Below are 18,977 nucleotides of genomic sequence, written 5' to 3'. Positions count from 1 at the left end.
TCCCTTCCCCAAGAATATTTTCTTTTCAAACTTTGTCACTCTCTGTGTAATAAAAAAATGTTCTCCCCTACATCCTGGAAAGATGTTTGCATTGAAGAGGTTGGTCTAGATGTCCATTGACGGATGGATAAATGGATGTGATATTCATCAAAAAGAACGAATCTTACCATTTGCAATGATGGGGATGGAACTAGAGGGTATTATGCTAAGCAAAATAAGTCAGTCAGAGAAAGACAAATACCATACGATTTCATCCATATGTGGAATTTAAGAAACAGTACAGATGAACATATAGGGAGGGAAAAAAATAAAATAAGATGAAAACAGAGGAGACAAACCATAAGAGACTCTTAACTCTAGGAAACAAACAGGGTTGCTGGAAGGGAGGTGGTGGGGGGATGGGGTGACTGGGTGACGGGCATGAAGGAGGACATGGGATGTAGTGAGCACTGGATTTTGTATGCAACTGATGAATCACTAAATTCTACCCCTGAAACGAATAATACACTATCTGTTAACTAAATTAAAATGAAAAATTAAAAAATAAAATAAAATTAGATTACTTTTATGAGAAGTTTTTGGAAGATCTTTGCAAATGAATAATAATTACCTAAGTGTAAAAAAAAAGAGAGGTTGGTTTGGGGCTGACTGAGAAGACAGGGACTCTCTCATTAGCTCTGAAATCTGACCTCTTCACCGATAACCTCCAAGCCAACTGTCCCTATGCCAAGGCTGACCTTTGCCCCTTCAGAGGGGACGAGAAGAGCAGCTGCAGTCGCAGTGTGGTTTCCATGAAACGTTCTCCCGTTGCTAAGACAGTGCGCTGCTCCCTACTTCCCTGTGCCCATGAAAATAAGCACGCCTTCACCGTAGACAGCCTGGACCCCTCTATCCTCGCTGGCTAACTTTCCCGACTCCAGAACTGCCAATATGTGTCTAATGTCCATGATCCTGAGTGTCTTCCTTCTGCGTCCGGCTGGCATATGGTTTATTGGAAAGAGCAATAAGGGAGTTTATTGGAGAAGAGAATTCTCATCTCAGCTTTGGTAACTTCCGTCACTACAAGAGTTGACATTTTCCGAGCTTCGATTTTCTCAGGGGTAAAGGGGGCTGAGCACGCACTCTCCAGCCACCCTCCCAAGTTGTGTTGGGAGGACTAAGTCAGATAAGGCCTGTTAAAGGGTTTTGTAAATTGTAGACGTTATACAAATGGGTGTGATTATTACGCACCTGGTGAGAAGAAAGTGTCAGAGCTCTAAAAAAAGGGTAAGTTCTGCTCTGGAAGGAGGTTAGTTGTCTCTTACAAATGGGGCTTCTGGCAATCCTACCAGCAAGGGACTGGGGAATTGCATTTGACAACAATCTGAGAGCAGCTCAACATCAGAGAGTTTACTCTTCCAGAGGAAACCACTAAGAAAGAAAAAAGGTATGGAAACACTGATAAAAGTTGGGCCTAAGTACCAAAAATCTGTCTGATGTCTATTCTCTGGAAGATACTATTGATGCAAAACTAGAAGAGACAAAAACAGGGCTAAGCTGTCATTGCAGAGTAGTCTACTGTCTGACCCTAAGCTTCTCATAGTTTGAATGTTCTGCATGTTTTTTCAACCCTGCACACCTGGCAGGTACGTACTGTAGAATCAAACAAGTTCTCCAGACTTTAAAGCTCAGGACAAATAATTTATGTATGTATGTATATATATATATATATATGTATATATCCTGAACAAGAAAGATTTCTTGAAGTTAGATTTGCACAACATGAAAGCTTACTAAGGAATACTCCTACTCCTAAACGCGCAGTCTTCTTGTATTGCCATTTAGATCTATCATTCTGATTGATCACTGTGTAGTTGGCTGTTATTGGGCCTAATTTAACCCTATACACTCACACATCCATCTACTCTGTCTATTGTACCTGACATTCTACAAATTACTTACTCATGCAAATGACGACCTAAAGCAACCTTTTAGGATATTCGTGTTTAATTATACAAATGGTCCTTGATAAATAAGATTATACATCCTTCCATATGTTTATTCCCTCCTTGATGAAAGGAAAATTTAATTTTCATGCAGATGTGGTGGGGACAGTGTTTAAGAATTGCTGAGTTTTATGTAGTCTGCAGGTCCATTCAGGTTGCAAAAACTGACAAAATCACTCTGCACTCCACGCAGAGACGAGGAGCTTTTCATTAGGCTTTAATCAGCCTGCTGCACTCTGAAATTAGGGCTCCTAATCGGCCCTCTTTGTATTCACATGGCCAAAGGCAAAAAAGAGGAAGGACCTGCTCTCCTCTGTGATTACAAAGTTGCAAGATCCAAGTTTATCTCACTCTGTTGTGTTTGGTTGCTTTGGGTTACCAACTTCTCTTTCAGCCTGAAGTTACCTTGCTTTTGAGTGGTCTTATCAATTTCTCTTTGGAGGTCTGGGCAGTGAATTCAGCAGGAAAAGCCCCCAGTCCCTGGACATGGTGTAAGACTGGGCCTGCCCCCCCAGAAGGTCTCAGGGCCCCCACGTTTCATGAAGTCTCTTCCACCCAAGCGGTGGTCAACATCAGCGCCCCTGGGAAGCCCAACGGAATCATCAGTCTCTACAGACTGTTCTCCAACACTAGTGGATCAGAGACAGTGGTGAGTAGCAGAGCACTCTGAACAAAAACCCAGGACTGGTTAATTCTGCAAAAATAGACCATGGTGCCCTGGCCTTTTCTACTTGAGACTTCTTTCTTCCCCATCTGTTCTCCATTACCCGTGATGAACTCAGCACAAAGATCCATTGGAGAGAAATGGTGAGTGTTAGGAAGCATACAGCAGCTATGTAAGTATTCAGGGACAGAAGTGCTAACGGTGTTAAAGACTCCACAAATCTAAGAAACCTAGGACTATAGTGACAATTAATTTAATTTAATTGGAAAATGCATGTCAAGTATTGATCTACAGTAATGGGTCAACATATGGCCATTGTTGGTGGTGTAAATGTTAATATGAGAAAGAAAAAAATAGAGCAAAGACTATCCTTGGAATCCTCATTCTGTCATGAGCAGATCTCTAAAAACACACTGAAAACTCCGTCTTTCTTTTTTGGTGACTTCAAGAAAGTTCCAGCGCTTTAGAAGAGAGCAGAACAGCTTAGCCAACACAACTCGCGCTCTGCTGTTTGTGTATTGGCACATTTGGGGTACGTGAGGGAGACACACCGGACAGTTTAGAGAAATCATCTTTCACACTGTGTTTTAACGAAGCTGCTGGCTGAAGAGACCCTAATAATGAACTAGACCAGTTCCTACATTATTTATACAAAGAGCCTGACAGCCAGAGGGAGGAAGCATCTTCTCTGTGTATAACACAGAGAAGGACCGTAACACTCTCATGTTTCTCGTACATGTAGATTATAACTTTGTTCACACACACAAAACAACTTCATGGACAAGTTGTGGAGATCCTACTATGACATTATAAATTATTTAGAACAATTTGGGGAACAGTTGGGGTCAGTGTGGAGAAATCCAGGTATTGAAACACAATTTCAGAAGACAACTTGCAAGGAAGGAAGTCTCGTATTGAATGTTAAAAGAATATTAGCATATTTTCTACAGGGCTTCGTATTCAATAAATATAGATGATGTAAATACAATCAACCCTTGATTATCCATGGTTATAAAATGATAATATTAATAAACTAAAATAATTTATATTTAGAGTGCATTGTATGCATTTTTTAAATAACAGATAACTCTTCTTAATTACATGTTGCTTATGTGAATGTAAAAATTCGTATTCCAGTTTCTGAACTCTTTTGTTCCAAAGAGTTCTTAATAAAACCACAATGAGATAAAAAAAAAAAAAAAAAAACATGTTCCAAGTAAACCAGAAAGTTTATAACACAATAAAGATAGTTGAGAAAAGGAATGTATTTCATATATACCAACACCATTGGGGAAAAGAATGACTTTCAAGCTCTAGCATATACATAAAATATAAAAAACATAACATACACAAATACATAAAATATATTTCAAGTCCTTAAATATTCACTCTAACATGGATCTGAGGGAAATTTCGGCCCCCAAAACACATACAGATAACAATGACAAAGTATGGACCTTCGTGAATATTGACTACAACTATAATTGAAATGCAGATTTTGTTTTTTGAAAAGGCATTATTCTCACGGTCACAGAATTTGATCAGTATTTTGTGACTTTCTGTTGGTGGGAATGCAAGCTGGTGCAGCCATTCTAGAAAACGGTATGGAGGTTCCTTAAAAAATTAAAAATGGAACTACACTATGACCCAGCAATTGCACTACTAGGTATTTACCCAAACGACACCAAAATACAAAGGGATACATGCATCTGATATTTATAGCAGCATTATCTAGAATAGCTAAATTATGGAAATAGCTCAAGTTCCATTGACTGATGAATGGACAAAGAACACATTGTGTATATATATATACTATGCAGTTGGTTCAGCCTTAAAAAAGAATGAAATCTTGCCATTGGTGATGACATGGCTGGACCTAGAGAGTATTATGCTAAGTGGAATAAGTCAGAGAAAGACAAATACCATATGACTTCACTCATATGTGGAATTTAAAGATTTTATTTATTTATTTGTCAAAGAGAGTGAGAGAGCGCACACAAGCAGGGGGAGTGGTAGGTAGAGGGAGAAGCAGGCTCCGTGCTGAGCAGGGAGCCCAATGTAGGATTCGATCCCAGACCCTGGGATCATGACCTGAGCTGAAGGCAGACGGTTCACCAACTGAGCCACCCAGGTGCCCCTCTTTGTGGAATTTAAGAAACAAAAATGATCATAAAAGAAAGGAGGAGAGAGGGAGACCAAGAAAGAGCTTCTTAGTTATAGAGGACAAACTCCCAGAGGGGAGGTGCGGGGGGATACATGAAATAGGTGATGGGGACTAAGGAGTGTGCATCCTATGGTGAGCATAGGGCGTGGTATGGAGGTGACCCACTAAATCCTACGCCTGAAACTAATGCTACACTCTATGTTAACTGGAATTTAAATAAAAATCTGAAATAGATATTTTGTGGGGTGCCTGGGTGGTGCAGTCGGTGGCACTTCTGACTTGGTCTTGTCTTAGCTCATGATGATGGGGTACTGAGATCGAGCCCCACGGAGAGCTCTGTGCTCAGTGTGGAGTCTGCCTGGGATTCTCTCTCCCTCTCCCTCTGTCCCTCCTGCGGTGCACTCTCTCTCTCTCCGTCTCTCTCAATAAATAAATAAATCTTTATATATTGTTTATTTTTATAATTTTTATAATTGTATTTCATATATTTTATATATATATATATTTTGTATGTTTTGTGTCATATTCTATCATCTTTCTATAGGAATAAACACTACTATGCCTTGCGATTTCTATCCTGTTAGGTCTAACTTCTATTATGTCATCACATGTTTTGCGTGATTAAGTTAGGCCTTTCCAAGCAGCCTGGCAATTCCGATGGCCAGTGCGATGCTAATGGCTCCGGGGCCTCTCCCAGGGCACAGAGCATGGCCCTCCCTTGGTAGGAGCTGAGACGCCTGATCCGCAGGTGTCCGTCGTTGGTGACCGCGGCCGGCCTCACGGAGTGTCCCCATCTCCCCACAGCTGTCGGAAGGCGCGGCGGCCCAGCAGACCCTTCGCGGCCTACAGCCCTTCAGCACGTACTGGGTGGGCGTGGAGGCCTGCACCTGCCTCGACTGCTGCAGCAAAGGGCCAACCGCCGAGTTGAAAACTCAGCCTGCTCCGCCCGCGGGACTGTCCGCTCCGCAGATCCAGGCGCTGTCCTCGAGGACAGCTTCGTTCCAGTGGAGCCCGCCCCTGAGCCCCAACGGCGTCATCCAAGGGTAAGGGACCAGACGGGAGGCCGGACCGGCCGCAGTGAGGCCCGTGCACACGGAGCTGCCCCATGCGGCCAAGCAGGCCTTGCTTGTTGAGCAAACACTACAGCAAAACAGACGAGTCAATGGATTTGAGCGTAATGTTCCCTGCCAAGTGTTTAAATCACAAAACCAACTAGTTAGAAAGGCAAACGACCAAATTGTTTTTAAGAAAGATGATGCGGTGCGTTTGCATTCAGTGAAGGAGGCTCCTCCTCGTGGTTCCCTGGAATTACGCCCTGCGTAGGCCTCAGCTGGAACATAGGAAATGGCTGTGGTTAAATCAGAATTTCCTTGATCCAATTTAAGATGTCATGAACGGGGGCGCCTGGGTGGCTCCGTGGGTTAAGCCTCTGCCTTCAGGTCAGGTCATGATCCCGGGGTCCTGGGATCGAGCCCCACATCTGGCTCTCTGTTTCAGCGGGGAGCCTGCTTCCCCCCCCTCTCTGCCTGCCCCTCTGCCTGCTTGTGATCTATCTCTCTGTCAAATAAATAAATAAAATCTTAAAATGTCATGAGCCACCGTTTGGAAAAACAAGGTATTTCACTCAAAATCATCTGGACAAAAAGATATTGTTTTGTTTTACTTGGTTGGTTGGTTTTCATTTATTTGTTAAAAAAAAAAAGACATTCTCTATTGTCAGCAGAGGAGAACAGTGTTACCACTCTTCTCTGAAAAGAGAGACCTGTCTTCTGTCTACCAACGAGGATTGCTGGCCGCGGGCGGGACCGCCCCGGTGAGCACGTGCGAGTCCGCCGGCTACACCTGCGGCCGGTTTACGCAGAGGGTTGCAGAGACCAGCTTCCCGCAGGTGGGACTCAGAAAGAGCTGGTGGTTCTGTGAACACAAAATGTGTCCTCACAAAACATACCCCGTTTTCAAAGAAAGTGACACTAACCTTACGCCTGCCTTCTCCTTCTAGCTACGAGCTTCAGCTCTACCAGCCTTGCCCTCCGGATTTAGCCCTGCCGTGTACCCCCGGCCAAGCAGAGACCAAGTACACGGGGCTGGAGCCCACGGCCCGCCTGGAGGGCCTCCAGCCCTACACCACCTACAGCCTGCGGGTGGTGGCCCACAACGAGGTGGGCAGTGTGGCTTCAGACTGGATCCGCTTCATCACCCAAAGGGAATGTGAGTAGAAGTGTTGCCACCATCAGCCAGAGAGGTTGGGGGCAGCCGGGAGACACTCATTGTTGTTGTTTTAAAGATTTTAATTATTTATTTGACAGACAGAAAGGGAGAGCATGTTGGCAAGCAGGGGGAGCTGCAGGCAGAGGGAGAGAGAGAACAGGCTCCCTGCTGAGCGGCTCCCAGGACCTGAGACCGCAGGCACTTAACCCACTGAGCCACCCCCATGCCCCTGAGATTTTTTTTTTTTTTTAGTTATCCACTCCTTTTCTTTTCAAATTACATGGCATAGAAGAATCCAGAAAGCATTTCTAGAAAGCAATGAGATATGGCACTGTCAAGAAAAGCAGAACAATTAACTAATAAATTGGGGTCTCCTTACATTTTTATAAAATAACTTCTTTTCAGAATTTATAAGGTATATGTGTCTATTGTTTAAAAATGACAGATACAAAAATAGGGTACGTAGTATCTTGATCAGAAGAACATGTGACTCCTGATCTTGGCGTCATGAGTTTGAGCCCTATGTTAGGTGTAGAGATGACTTCAATAAATAAACTTCAAAAAAAATAACAAATACAAAAGTACTAAGAATAAAATTAGTAGGGGCGCCTGGGTGGGTCAGCTGTTAAGCGTCTGCCTTCAGCTCAGATCATGATCCCAGGGTCCTGGCGGGCTCCTTGCTCAGCGGGAAGTCTGCTTCTTCCTCTCCCACTCCCCCTCCTTGTATTCTTTCCCTCACTCTCTCTCTGTCAAATAAATAAATAAAATATTTTTTAAAAGAATAAGATTAGTACTTACAGTCAGAACCAGTTACATCATATGCAGGGCTCAGTAGAGAGTAAAGTTATGGGGCCCCTTATTCAAAAATCACTAAGACTTTCAAGACCATGACAACAGAGCGTAAGAGCATTTCGTGACTCTTATGTGAGAGGCCCAAGCAGCTGTGCAGTTCCCATACCCGTAAAGCCAGTCCTGCTTATAATCCCACCACCCAGAGGCAACCACATTAGTATTTTGGCATAATTGATTCCTTTAGTCTTTTTCTCATGCAACTTCTATTATGTGGCTGAGATCATACTCTAATGGAAATTTCATAGTCTGATTTTTATACGTGACATTATTTTATTTGCATTTCCCATGACATTAAAAAAGCTTTAGCCACCAAGTTGAATGGCTATATAATTTTCCATCCTATAGAATTGGTTGGACATTTTAGTTGTTCTAATATTTTCCTTTATAAGTGTGGTGAGAAATTTCTTTGTGAACCCATCTTTGAACGTCTGACCATCTTCAAATTCAATTTCAATGAGTGGAATTTACTGTATCAAATATTTTAATATTTTAAGGCTTTGGATACTTATCACAAATAGGCTTTCCAGCCATATTGTATCAAATTATAATCTCATCTTCAGGGTCTGGCATTGGCATTTCTTAAAAGTAAGAGTTACACATTCACAATAGTCCACTGCCTCATACAAAGACCTTAATGTGACTAGGCGACATGGCAGGACGTTAGCAACACGTCATTCAGAGAGTCTCGGTCCCGGCACTGTTCAGGGAATTTACAAATAACCCTCAGCACAAGCCGATGAAGTCAATGCTGTTATCCAAATATACAAAAAAGAAAGCTGAAGCAGGACCGCGGACCATACACGACAATTCCAAGATGCCGTTCACGTGGCCCAGAATCTGATCAGAGGCTCTGGAAGCTGCACCATGAAGTGATCCCAAACCAAGGCCAGAGCTGAAGTGGCCTGCCCATTGCCACCCTAGAAAATGGAACTGTTACTCTAACTTCACGACCCCCCCGCTCAGCAGCACCCTCAGTTCCACTGTGTTTCCCTGGTCTGTCGGAAAGATTTCAGACCTCCTCTCCCCTCCTCAAGCCTCCCACATCTTCCCGCCCTTTGCCCGCCCCCCCACCCCAACCCCCGCTATCCTCGACCACCTCTCCTATATTCTCTGCAGAACTCCTTGCCTCCAAATTCACCAGGAAAAGACAGGTCACCAGTCAGAAGTCTGCTCCTTTCACACCCCAGACCACCACACTCCCCTAAATTGGTTTCATTTCTGTCTGCAACGAGGACAGTGGTCCTTCCACCTGAAAAAATCCCACCTCAGCTTCAAATACAGCCCCTTCGCCGCTGACCGTCCTCCTCTGCAACCTTCGGTGTATCCCAGCTGGAGTCACAGCTGTTTCTCTCCCTCACATCCTCCCTGCTGCCCGCCGTACTCCTCCCTTCACAGCCAAACTTGTCTCAAGAGTGCTCTTCCTGTCTTTGCCCATTATCTTTCCTCCCATTTCCCCCTTTAACCTCCTCCAGACTGATTTTCACCTCATCACTGCATGAAATTCTCGTCTTCAGTTTGCCCTTGACCCCCAGAGTGACAATCGGGGGGACATCTTTCACCGTCATGGACTTCTTGGGAACACTCAAGGCAGTGGGAACCTCAATCCTTTTTAAAAAGTATGACCTTCACGGTTGGCAGGTCTGGGTTCAGATCCTGGGTCTCCTACCACTAACTGACATTAAGCAAGTTACTTGGCTCCTCAGAACCTGAAAAATTAGCAACTAATTCTTACCAGATGGTTTTGAAGATTAAATGAGATAAAACACATCAGGTGCAAAGGGCATAGTGGCTTTTCCCGTTTTCTCAGTCTCCAAATCCATTATTTTTGACAATTTTGGTTAATTACTCTTTCCTCTGGAAGATCTCTGTGTCCTGCAAGGCAATTAAAGCTCCTATCTTTCTATTTTCATACTATTTTGCAAGCCTCCTCTTTATTTATACTCTTACAAAGGAAATCTACTGAATTAAGTGACAGAAAGAAGCCACAAATACAACAGTACATTCTACTGTGATGTTGGACAAACTTTGTGTTGGAAAAACAGATATTTAAAGAGGGTTTTGTAGCTCTGATTTTTGTATTTGCAGAAATATTTTTTATGGCTTTATAAAAATATCTTATTTTGAAAGGTAAGAATCAAAGTTGTCTTGTGGTTTAAACCCCAGGAGGACCAAAGTATAATTATTCCTTATTTTGTTATATTTCCTAGCATCAGCAACAGATGGGTCTAATTTCTAAAGAAAAAAAAAAGGATATCTAATTTATTTACACCACTCCCTTTTTTTCTTTTCTTAAAAGTCAATTTAGTATATAGATGGATCTTAGTGCTGTTACAAATGTATTGATTATTTTGGAGAAAACAAAATCTCATGAAATAAATCTCTTCTGACTTGACAAGATGATATGGTAACCCTTCATTTGTTTCTGCAAAAATTATTCATTTAAAAGATGAGACTCGGTTACGGATTGTTTTTCCTTTGTTTTAGTAAGGAGCTGAAAAATGGAAAGAGAACATGTACACCAAGTCGCTTCTGTCTCTGATATAATACTTAGGAGACCTGAACTTGATGATATACTAATGTACTATGCTATTGATTGATTAGTCAGGGCAATGAATTATTATAGTAGAATTGCTATTTGCAAGGCTTTTTAACTATCTTAGAAAACAAACTAACGATTCAAGAAAAAGCTTTAAAAATAAATGGGTACCAAAAGGACATAATTCACCATCTAAGCAGTTTCGTTTGGAGAAAAAAAAAAATATATTAACTTCATCTAGTCCTTGGGGCTTTGTAGCAATAAATATTGATTCGATATGAAAAATAGCAATCTGCTGTAGTTAATAGTGTTAAGGATACTTTACCCGTTAAAAGAGGGAAAATGCAACAAAATATGAGCTCCAGGGCTATGTTGGTAAGCACAACCATTGTATGTTAATAGTTTCATTTCATAAAACACTGCTCTCCATCGATTTTTTTTTTGTTTTCTGGAAAGCAGGTGCAACGTTGCTGAGAAAGCATTTCACACATGTTCGCATTGGTGAACCCCCCCATGCCAGGTTTTTAAAAAATAAATAAATAAAACACTGAGAAAAATATGAAGGGTTCCAGTAATCTGATTTAGGGGTGAGGGGGGGCCATATTAAAAAAAAAAAAAAGACCTATATATACACACATGTACTCCGAGGTAACCATTTTTAGAACATACAACTTTCTCCCCACAGTGCCCCAGTACCGAGCCCCGTTTTCGGTGCAGAGCAATTTGTCTCTGGTGCGTGTGGACTGGAGCGGCTCTTTCTCGCTGAACGGCCCGCTGAAGGAGTTCGTGGTGACCGACAGAGGCCAGCGTGTGTATAGCGGGCTCGACACCACCCTCTATCTACCCAGGACGGCGGACAAAAGTTAGTTTCTGACTCCCGTTCCACAGTGTGTCAGGACCTCCGGGTCCCCGCTTGACGGTCCTTCTGGAAGGTGACCAGAGAAGGGGAAGGGACAGAGGGAGAAGCAGACTCACTGCCGAGCAGGGAGCCCCATGTGGAACTCGATCCTGTGACTCCAGGATCATGACCTGAGCCAAAACAGTCACTTAACCAACTGAGTCACCCAGGCGCCCCGACACCTGTACCTTTTGGAAAGAACAGGTTTAGACCATGTACAGAACAACAAGATACACCGTGTATTATCCTTTACTCTTCTGATTCTTCTTTTGGGGTTTTTTGTTGTTGTTTTGTTTTGCTGTATAAGCTCTAAGCTTCTTCAGTTCTGTTATTTATAAATATATACTATTATTACACTGATGATAAGCTATTTTTCTTGGAATTTTAATATTAGAAATAAGTTTGCCTATTAGATACAACCTCACAACTTGTGCTGGAAAACTGTTTTCAGACTTTCCTGTGCTATGAGACGCTGCCCTTTGTAGGTATTGAATGACCGAGGCATGTACCTTTTCTCCAGCCTTCTTTTTCCAGGTCATCTGCACCACAGATGAAGGAAGCATTAAAACGCCTGTGGTCCAATACGATACCTCTACCGGACTTGGTAAATGTTTAACTCCTATTATATTTAGTATAGAGCGTATTCATTTTCTCAAGAAACAAGCATATGTTCGTTTCTACATACTTGTGCTAATATATTAGCATAGACTATATGGAAGGAACTGTGTTAAGTATTATAAGAAATATTTTTAAAGGTTCTCATGGAAATTACATCAGGCAAGGAGTTAGGACATGTGGTACTCTTAAAATATCAAGTCATTGAATTATATACACAGAGAGATATAACTAAATTCTCTTCTATACACAAATCCTGTCGGTTAAGAGCTAAACGACTGTGTTTACCAAAAAAGTGCTTTATAGAGGAAGTCAGAGAAAAGAGAGCAGAGGAAGAGAGAAAATACTCTAATGCCAGTATGTGTTGATCATAGAGATAATATTGCAGATTCAGAGCCTAAAATGGTGAATTGGAGAGATTTCTCTCTTGTATTCTCTGTAAAAGATTATGATTGATTGTTATTACCAAGTAATTTAGCTGAAGAGATGAAATTGTAATTTTTATGGAGCATCTTTTAAATTGAGTTCTACCTACAATCTTTGAATCTAACATGTGTAATACTTTACAGTTTCAAAGGGCGAGTTAGAGAAATGCCAGATCTTTTCCATTAGAACAGAACTGGGACTGATACCTTATTTTAAATTCCTGTAACTAATGTCATATCAAATTTGTACGCATGTATAGTTAGGATTTTTTAATACAAATGTCCAACAATTCTGAAACATAGGTAAACATATATATTGTTATCAAGGATAATTTCAATCACTAAATATATATATATATATATATATATATATATATATATAATTCTATGATTCCAGACTTAACATGTCTGGATGCCATGTACAATTTTGTACAATACCTAACACAATTCCACATAGTCTATCTCATTTCGTTTCATAGCTGTTGTGGATTAGGGTAGACTTTATTTGGTTTTCGGGTTTTGGGTTTTTTTAGAGAGGATGAGAGGCAGGGGCAGGGGGAAAGAGAAAATCTTACACAGGCTCCATATTCATCTCGGGGCTTGATCTCATGATCTCAGGACTCTAAGATCATGAACTGAAATCTAAATCAAGAGTCAGATGTTTAACCTACTGAGCCACCCAGGGCCTCTATTTGGTATTCTTTTAGCAACTCCAGTGTTTCCACAAGTGGAGTAGACCGATGGAGGCCTAAGGGACACCAGAACTTACCCAAGAATGCCCACAAGCTCATTGCTAAGATGAGAATTGGAACATGGTTTCTCTGCTGACCCCTGGTCCCGTCCTTTTTCTTGAGCAGCTGTTCTCAAATTTAAGTGTGCCTAAGAGTCATCTCCATGTGCTTGTGTATTTATTACATGGTTTCCCAGGCCCCTGGCAGAGATCCAGAGTCAGTAGGGCCCAAGAATCTGATCTTTCAACAAGCCCTGCCCATAGCATTGTGTGTCAACTATAATCAGATTTTAAAAATCAAAAAGCAAACAAAATAAACAAGCCCACCCAATGATTCCGATACAGAGGACCCGGATGAAGAGTTGAGCAAAACCCCATAACCTAGATTGAGCCCCCTCGGAATCCAGCCCATCCAGTCTCCGAGGTCGGGGGCGAGTATGCCTTCCCTGGGGCGGATAGTCCCCGGGCAGGGACCTCCTCTGACACCACTGGGGTTTTTCTTTGAAGTCGAGTCAGCCACTGCAGTTCCTACCCTGACCCTGAAGCTCCCATGTGATGGGTGGCGTCCCTTGAAATCAAAGGGACTTTGAAAAGAAAACTTAGAAGGGATAAAAACACACCATCCTGATTTTTTAAAAATTTTTTTAAATTTTTTACTTTGTTTTTACTTTGTTTTTAAATTTTTAACATATACACCATCCCGATTTTAAGCTCTCCCTAAAAGAGCAGAAGCCTGTATTCGGTTCTTAAATACAAGCAGAGGTTTCCATGGGTGAGAGAAGGAACACCGAGGACAGTGAGAAGTTATGAAAAAAATTCCAAGATGTATTGTCCAACTAATACCCATAGCCAGCCTTAATTTTGTGATGTAACTTTTAAAATGTTCCTGTTCCCTTCCCTGAGGCAGCCTTGAAGCGCCAAAGTCTGGCCATCCTCATTTCCCTCCTCCTGTTCTGAGGGCTGTTTGCTTTCTGCGGCTTCCCTCAGGCAGGCTGCCCTACATTCCCTGTGTCCTCCCAAGCAAGGGGCCCACTGGGCCCATCAGATCTGTTTCTGGCGTTCCAGCCCCGTGCCACACAGAGGAAATTCAGCTCTTCCCGCAGACAACCAAGGTTGTTGGTTTTTGTTTTGTTTTAAATTCAAACAACAGGGGCGCCTGGGTGGCTCAGTGGGTTAAAGCCTCTGCCTTCGGCTCAGGTCATGATCCCGGGGTCCTGGGATCGAGCCCCGCATCGGGCTCTCTGCTCCGCGGGGAGCCTGCTTCCTCCTCTCTCTCTGCCTGCCTCTCTGCCTACTTGTGATCTCTGTCTGTCAAATAAATAAATAAAATCTTTAAAAAAAAAAAATAAATTCAAACAACACACATTGATTCCTAATTAGGGGAATTCCTATCTGCTGGAACTTGGCAGAGCTTCGACTCTTTACTTCTGAAATGGAGCGGAGCGACTTCTGTAAGCACAGAGCTATGGGAAGTCCGGTTAGGATTAGCCAGGTCGTGCAGCTCCTCTTAGGAAGCTCGAAATGCAATCTCGGTCACCTTTTCTCTCTCTCTCTTAAACCTCCTCACCCCGATTCTGAAGCCCTCCCCTTCCCTTCCACTGAAAGTGTGGGTGTCAGGTGTCTAACAGCCGCCCCCACCGCCCCGTCCTTGAGGAGCTGCAAAGGGGGAGTCAGTGCCAATAGCGGGGAGGCCCTGGCCACTGCGTCTGTTCGCCCTTCCTGCTCTGGGCCACAGGCACCTGCGCTGGAGCAGCAGCTCTGGCTTCCAGCCCCCCGCGCCAAGCCTGCAGGCCTGCTGCTGCGTGCATGGGCTTCTGAGCTCGCCTGTGACCCCAGTCAAGGGTTTGCTCCTTGGGGTACATCAAACTAAGCACATTCAGAGGAAGTGTTCAAAGCAAAAAACTTATTTGTTACAAGTAAGGAGACAGGGAGAAAGCTCTGTCTCCCCCCGAGGTTCGTACAGGGAGCTTTGACTCAGTGCATTAGGGGTGGGTGCGGGGTGCGGGGGTGGGGGGCCGGGGGGTTACAGAGGCACTTCTGGTTCAGTTGGTCATGGCTCGCACATCGACATGCTAGGGCCAACACCGTATGTTCAAAACACGGCAGAAAACTCCACCCTTAGGAAGAGATCCCAGTGTTATAATGAGCTAAAGACGACTTCGGGACAACTCCGGGCTCCTCCAGGCCTCTTCCAATGGGCTCACGCGAGGGGCTCTCGGGCCAAACGCCTGCTCGGCTGTTCCCTGGGCTGGAACCGTTCGTTCTGCAAAACAAAACACATTTCTCCCCAGCTCTTGTCCCTTCCCCTTCTCCCTTCTGCTGAGAGGGTGCAGCCCTCTTCTTTGAGTGACTTCCCATGACATCCCAGCCAACGGCCCCAGCAAGTGGCTGGGCTGGAGATGATCTCTGAGCCCCGCTCGGGCTCCTGCCCCGTTTGCTTGACGGCACTGCGTTCTGCTGCCCTGCAGGGAGCCCCGTGAGCCTCTCTCCTGTCTGCCCTGGCTCATTCCAGCTTTCTGCACACCCACAGACGTGAGAGCTATGGGCCCAGCACAGGGTAAATAGTTGCTCATTGAACATGAGCTGCTGATTAGCCTCCCGTGCGAAGAATCACATCGACCGAACTCACAACACTTGAACAGAAATCGAGAGTAAGTGGTCCCGTGGCCAAAGGATTTCTTTCCAGGGGAAGCTCTCTGAGGGTAGTTGAGTGGTAGATGACTCCCACAGCCTTTGCTGTGTCACGGAGAGTCCAGGGTGCGGGAAATCGGAAGACAACATGTTGGCAAGCACAGACTATTAACATCACAATAGAAAACGGGATCTGGGGTTTCTAATCCAGTTTGGACCAAACGTCCCAGGACCATGAAGTGAGGGGCCGGGATCTCCTCAGCTTTGACAGGATGTGTCCAGAAGTTTCTCTGCGGTGACAGTGGTAAAGCTGGGCCGTGGCGAGAGTCCACTGCCCAAGGAAAGGCTTTGCACTCAGGGCACACGACTGTGAGGCAGGAACTCCTCAAGGTTACTTTGGTGACCCCTCCTTAGGATCCCCTCACCCTCCTTCCCCTGTCTTTCCCAGGAAGCGTGCAAAGGCAGCAGTGATTTCCATCCCGAGCTGTGTCCCAGAGGTCTCCCGAGGGCTATAAGCATCTCCCTGCCACACACGGCACCATTTTCCCAGCCCAAACACAAGTACAGACAAACACCGTTAGACAAACTGCTTTAAACTCCTTTCCAATTTACTATCAAACATCGGGGCAAGGGATCACGAAACTGCCTTCTGAAATAACATTTCCCTTTCCCGTCCCTGGGTTTTGCAGGCCTGGTTCTGACGACTCCTGGAGAAAAGACAGGATCGGGGAGCAAAAGCACCAAGTTCTATAGCGAGTTATGGTTCATCGTGTTAATGGCGATGCTGGGCTTGATCCTGCTGGCCATCTTTCTGTCTCTGATACTACAAAGAAAAATCCACAAAGAACCATATATCAGAGAGAGGCCTCCCTTAGTGCCTATTCAGAAGAGAATGTCTCCGCTGAGTGTCTATCCACCGGGGGAAACCCACATGGTAGGTCTCCGATGCCGGGCCCCGTTTCCCTATCACTGGGCTGGAATACTTGCTGTTATGTAGAGGGAAATATTTCCAGAGTCATGGTAACAAGGGACTAGAAGAAAGTTATGTTTGATAAAATACAGGGTCTGAAAAAGGCTAATAGAGACCTTATGGAAGAGACCACCAGAGAGCTTTCTCGTCCCTTCCTCCATGCAAAGACACAGCAAGAAGACAGGAAGACGCCTGTCTGTGAACCAGGAAGCAGGCACCTACCAGACACTCCATCGGCCGCCATCTTGAACTTGGACTTCCCAGCCTCCAGAACTTGAGAAATAATTTCTGTTGTTTATACGCTAGCCAGTCTATGGGATTCTGTTAAAGCAGCGCAAAGGGACAAAGATACTTGGGAAGTTTTTTTTGTTTTTGTTTTTAAGATTTTATTTATTTATTTATTTGACAGAGGTCACAAGTAGGCGGAGAGGCAGGCAGAGAGACAGAAGGGGGAAGCAGACTCCCTGCTGAGCAAGGAGCCAGATGCAGGTCTCCATCCCAGGACCCTGGGATCATGACCTGAGCCATAGGCAGAGGCTTAACCCACTGAGCCACCCAGGCACCCCACCTGGGAGGTTTTTAAAAAAGCCATTGCTTGGGTCTTATCCCAGCAACTCTGATTCCATTGCTTTCAGGTGGGGCCTAGGGATTCGCATTCTTTTGTTAAACTCCAAAAGCTGTTCTCTGGTGCAACCAGGAGTGACTGTTTCTGCTCTAACACTGTACATCAGGGGATGGTGGAGAAGAGCTGCATATCGAAATCACCCAGGGAACTTACAGGTTATTTAACTGTGTAACTTGGGTTGGGGGCTAACAAAAAAAGGGGGATCTAGGGAGAAACTAAATTGCAGGCAGTGCTCAGTTTGTCCCTGGCCTCTGACACCCGGGCCACTGGGGGTGAGTGACTTCTCATAGCTCCCAACCACCCGTTCCCAAGATAGGAGGTCAGGCAAAGGTTTGAGGGTGAGGCCACACGTGTGGTAGTGCAGGTGGATCCTGGCCCAGAGCACTCGACGACAGGGTAAAAGGTGATTGGAACTGAAGTTGCACTCTGGTGTGGGGCTGGGTCTATCTGGAGGAGGAAAGGCTACAAATTCTAATTCCCACCAGGTGCCAGTCCTTTCCAAGCCGTGCATCCAAAGGGCTACATCTGCCTGAGAAATCTCCCTTCACCCAGTTTGCGCAAAGGTTGAGCTCATGGCCAGCCTGTGCAGCTAAAACTCTGATTACCACTTCCACCGTGGGGGGGAGTTCTTCCACAATAAGCAGTTCCGAGAATATTGAATGGCCAACTCAGACCACTGGCCATGTGCTACTATTCAGTGTATGTTCATTAGAAGATTCTCACTAAAGAGCAGATACTTTACAGTTTTCCCTTGCTGAAGAGGAACTCTCTCTGAGGAAGCCATGTTCTTAGATGAAAGAAGCACCACCACTTCTGGAGTTCAGAAATACATGGAAAAGCCCAGAAGACCTGAGATCTCTCTAGCCTGAGGAGACCAGCTAAATCAACCCTGGGCCATAGGGGGCGCATGGAGAACGTGGAAGAGAAACTCTGGAGCTCTGCTGGGTTCCTCTACTCTGTCATGCGAGGTGTGCTTCCAGAAAACTTCCCCACATTCCATTATTGTAACTCCTTTCAGAGATCAAATCTCCTGTTTCTTGACCCAAACCCTACAGGCCGGCACTTCTTCCTCATTACCCTTCCCGGGGAGGAATCCAGTTTTGTCCACTTGGCTAACTGAGGGATCAAGAAGCAACCACATCATTTCAGCGGGAAGTTACTCTGGATGATGCCATTGCTCACGGTTCTCATGAGTCTTGTCAAGCTTTGTTTCATCAAAGCGTGGCCTGTGAACTGTCAGTGTCAGCATCACATAGGAACAGGACCTCTGAGAAAGAAACCAAAGGATCTGCTACTTCAACCAGCACCCTGGAAGTCAGATGCTCAGTAAAGCCTGAGAATAGCCATAAATAAGCTAAAAATAAAATACACAGAATACAATTCCTGTAAGGGGTGTGTATAGTCTTGTAACCAATGGAAACAGGTTGGGGGGATTCCATGATTCCACTTATATGAGGGATCTAAAATAGCCAGATTCATGGAAGCAAAATATGGTGGTTGCCAAGGTGGGGAGAGGGAAATGGGGAATTGCTTATTAGCAGGTTTTATAAAGGTTCAGTTCTGCAAGATGACGACATCCTAGAGATCTGCTGTATGGCATTGTCCCTATAGATAACGATACTATATTGCCAGTCTGCTAAGAGAGTAGATCTAATGTTAACTGTATTTATCGTG

At 44.3% G+C, this 18,977-nt stretch overlaps 1 protein-coding gene across 1 annotated transcript in view; it reads left to right on the top strand.

The window, feature by feature from the left end:
* The window catches only part of USH2A (usherin), a 678,599-nt gene that overhangs the window by 654,751 nt on the left and 4,871 nt on the right, over positions 1-18,977 (top strand). Inside the window, exons 64-69 of the mRNA XM_032872913.1 lie at positions 2,428-2,634; positions 5,618-5,856; positions 6,813-7,021; positions 11,095-11,271; positions 11,828-11,911; positions 16,398-16,642. Coding sequence (XP_032728804.1) covers positions 2,428-2,634; positions 5,618-5,856; positions 6,813-7,021; positions 11,095-11,271; positions 11,828-11,911; positions 16,398-16,642 — 1,161 coding nt within the window. The remainder of the gene's footprint in view (positions 1-2,427; positions 2,635-5,617; positions 5,857-6,812; positions 7,022-11,094; positions 11,272-11,827; positions 11,912-16,397; positions 16,643-18,977) is intronic.

This window comes from Lontra canadensis, unplaced genomic scaffold (assembly GCF_010015895.1).
Source record: "Lontra canadensis isolate GAN:19392208 unplaced genomic scaffold, GSC_riverotter_1.0 scaffold46, whole genome shotgun sequence".
NCBI classification, from domain to species: Eukaryota; Metazoa; Chordata; class Mammalia; order Carnivora; family Mustelidae; genus Lontra; species Lontra canadensis.
Note: the sequence above shows the minus strand (reverse complement) of the source record. Positions and strands in the feature narration are given on the sequence as shown.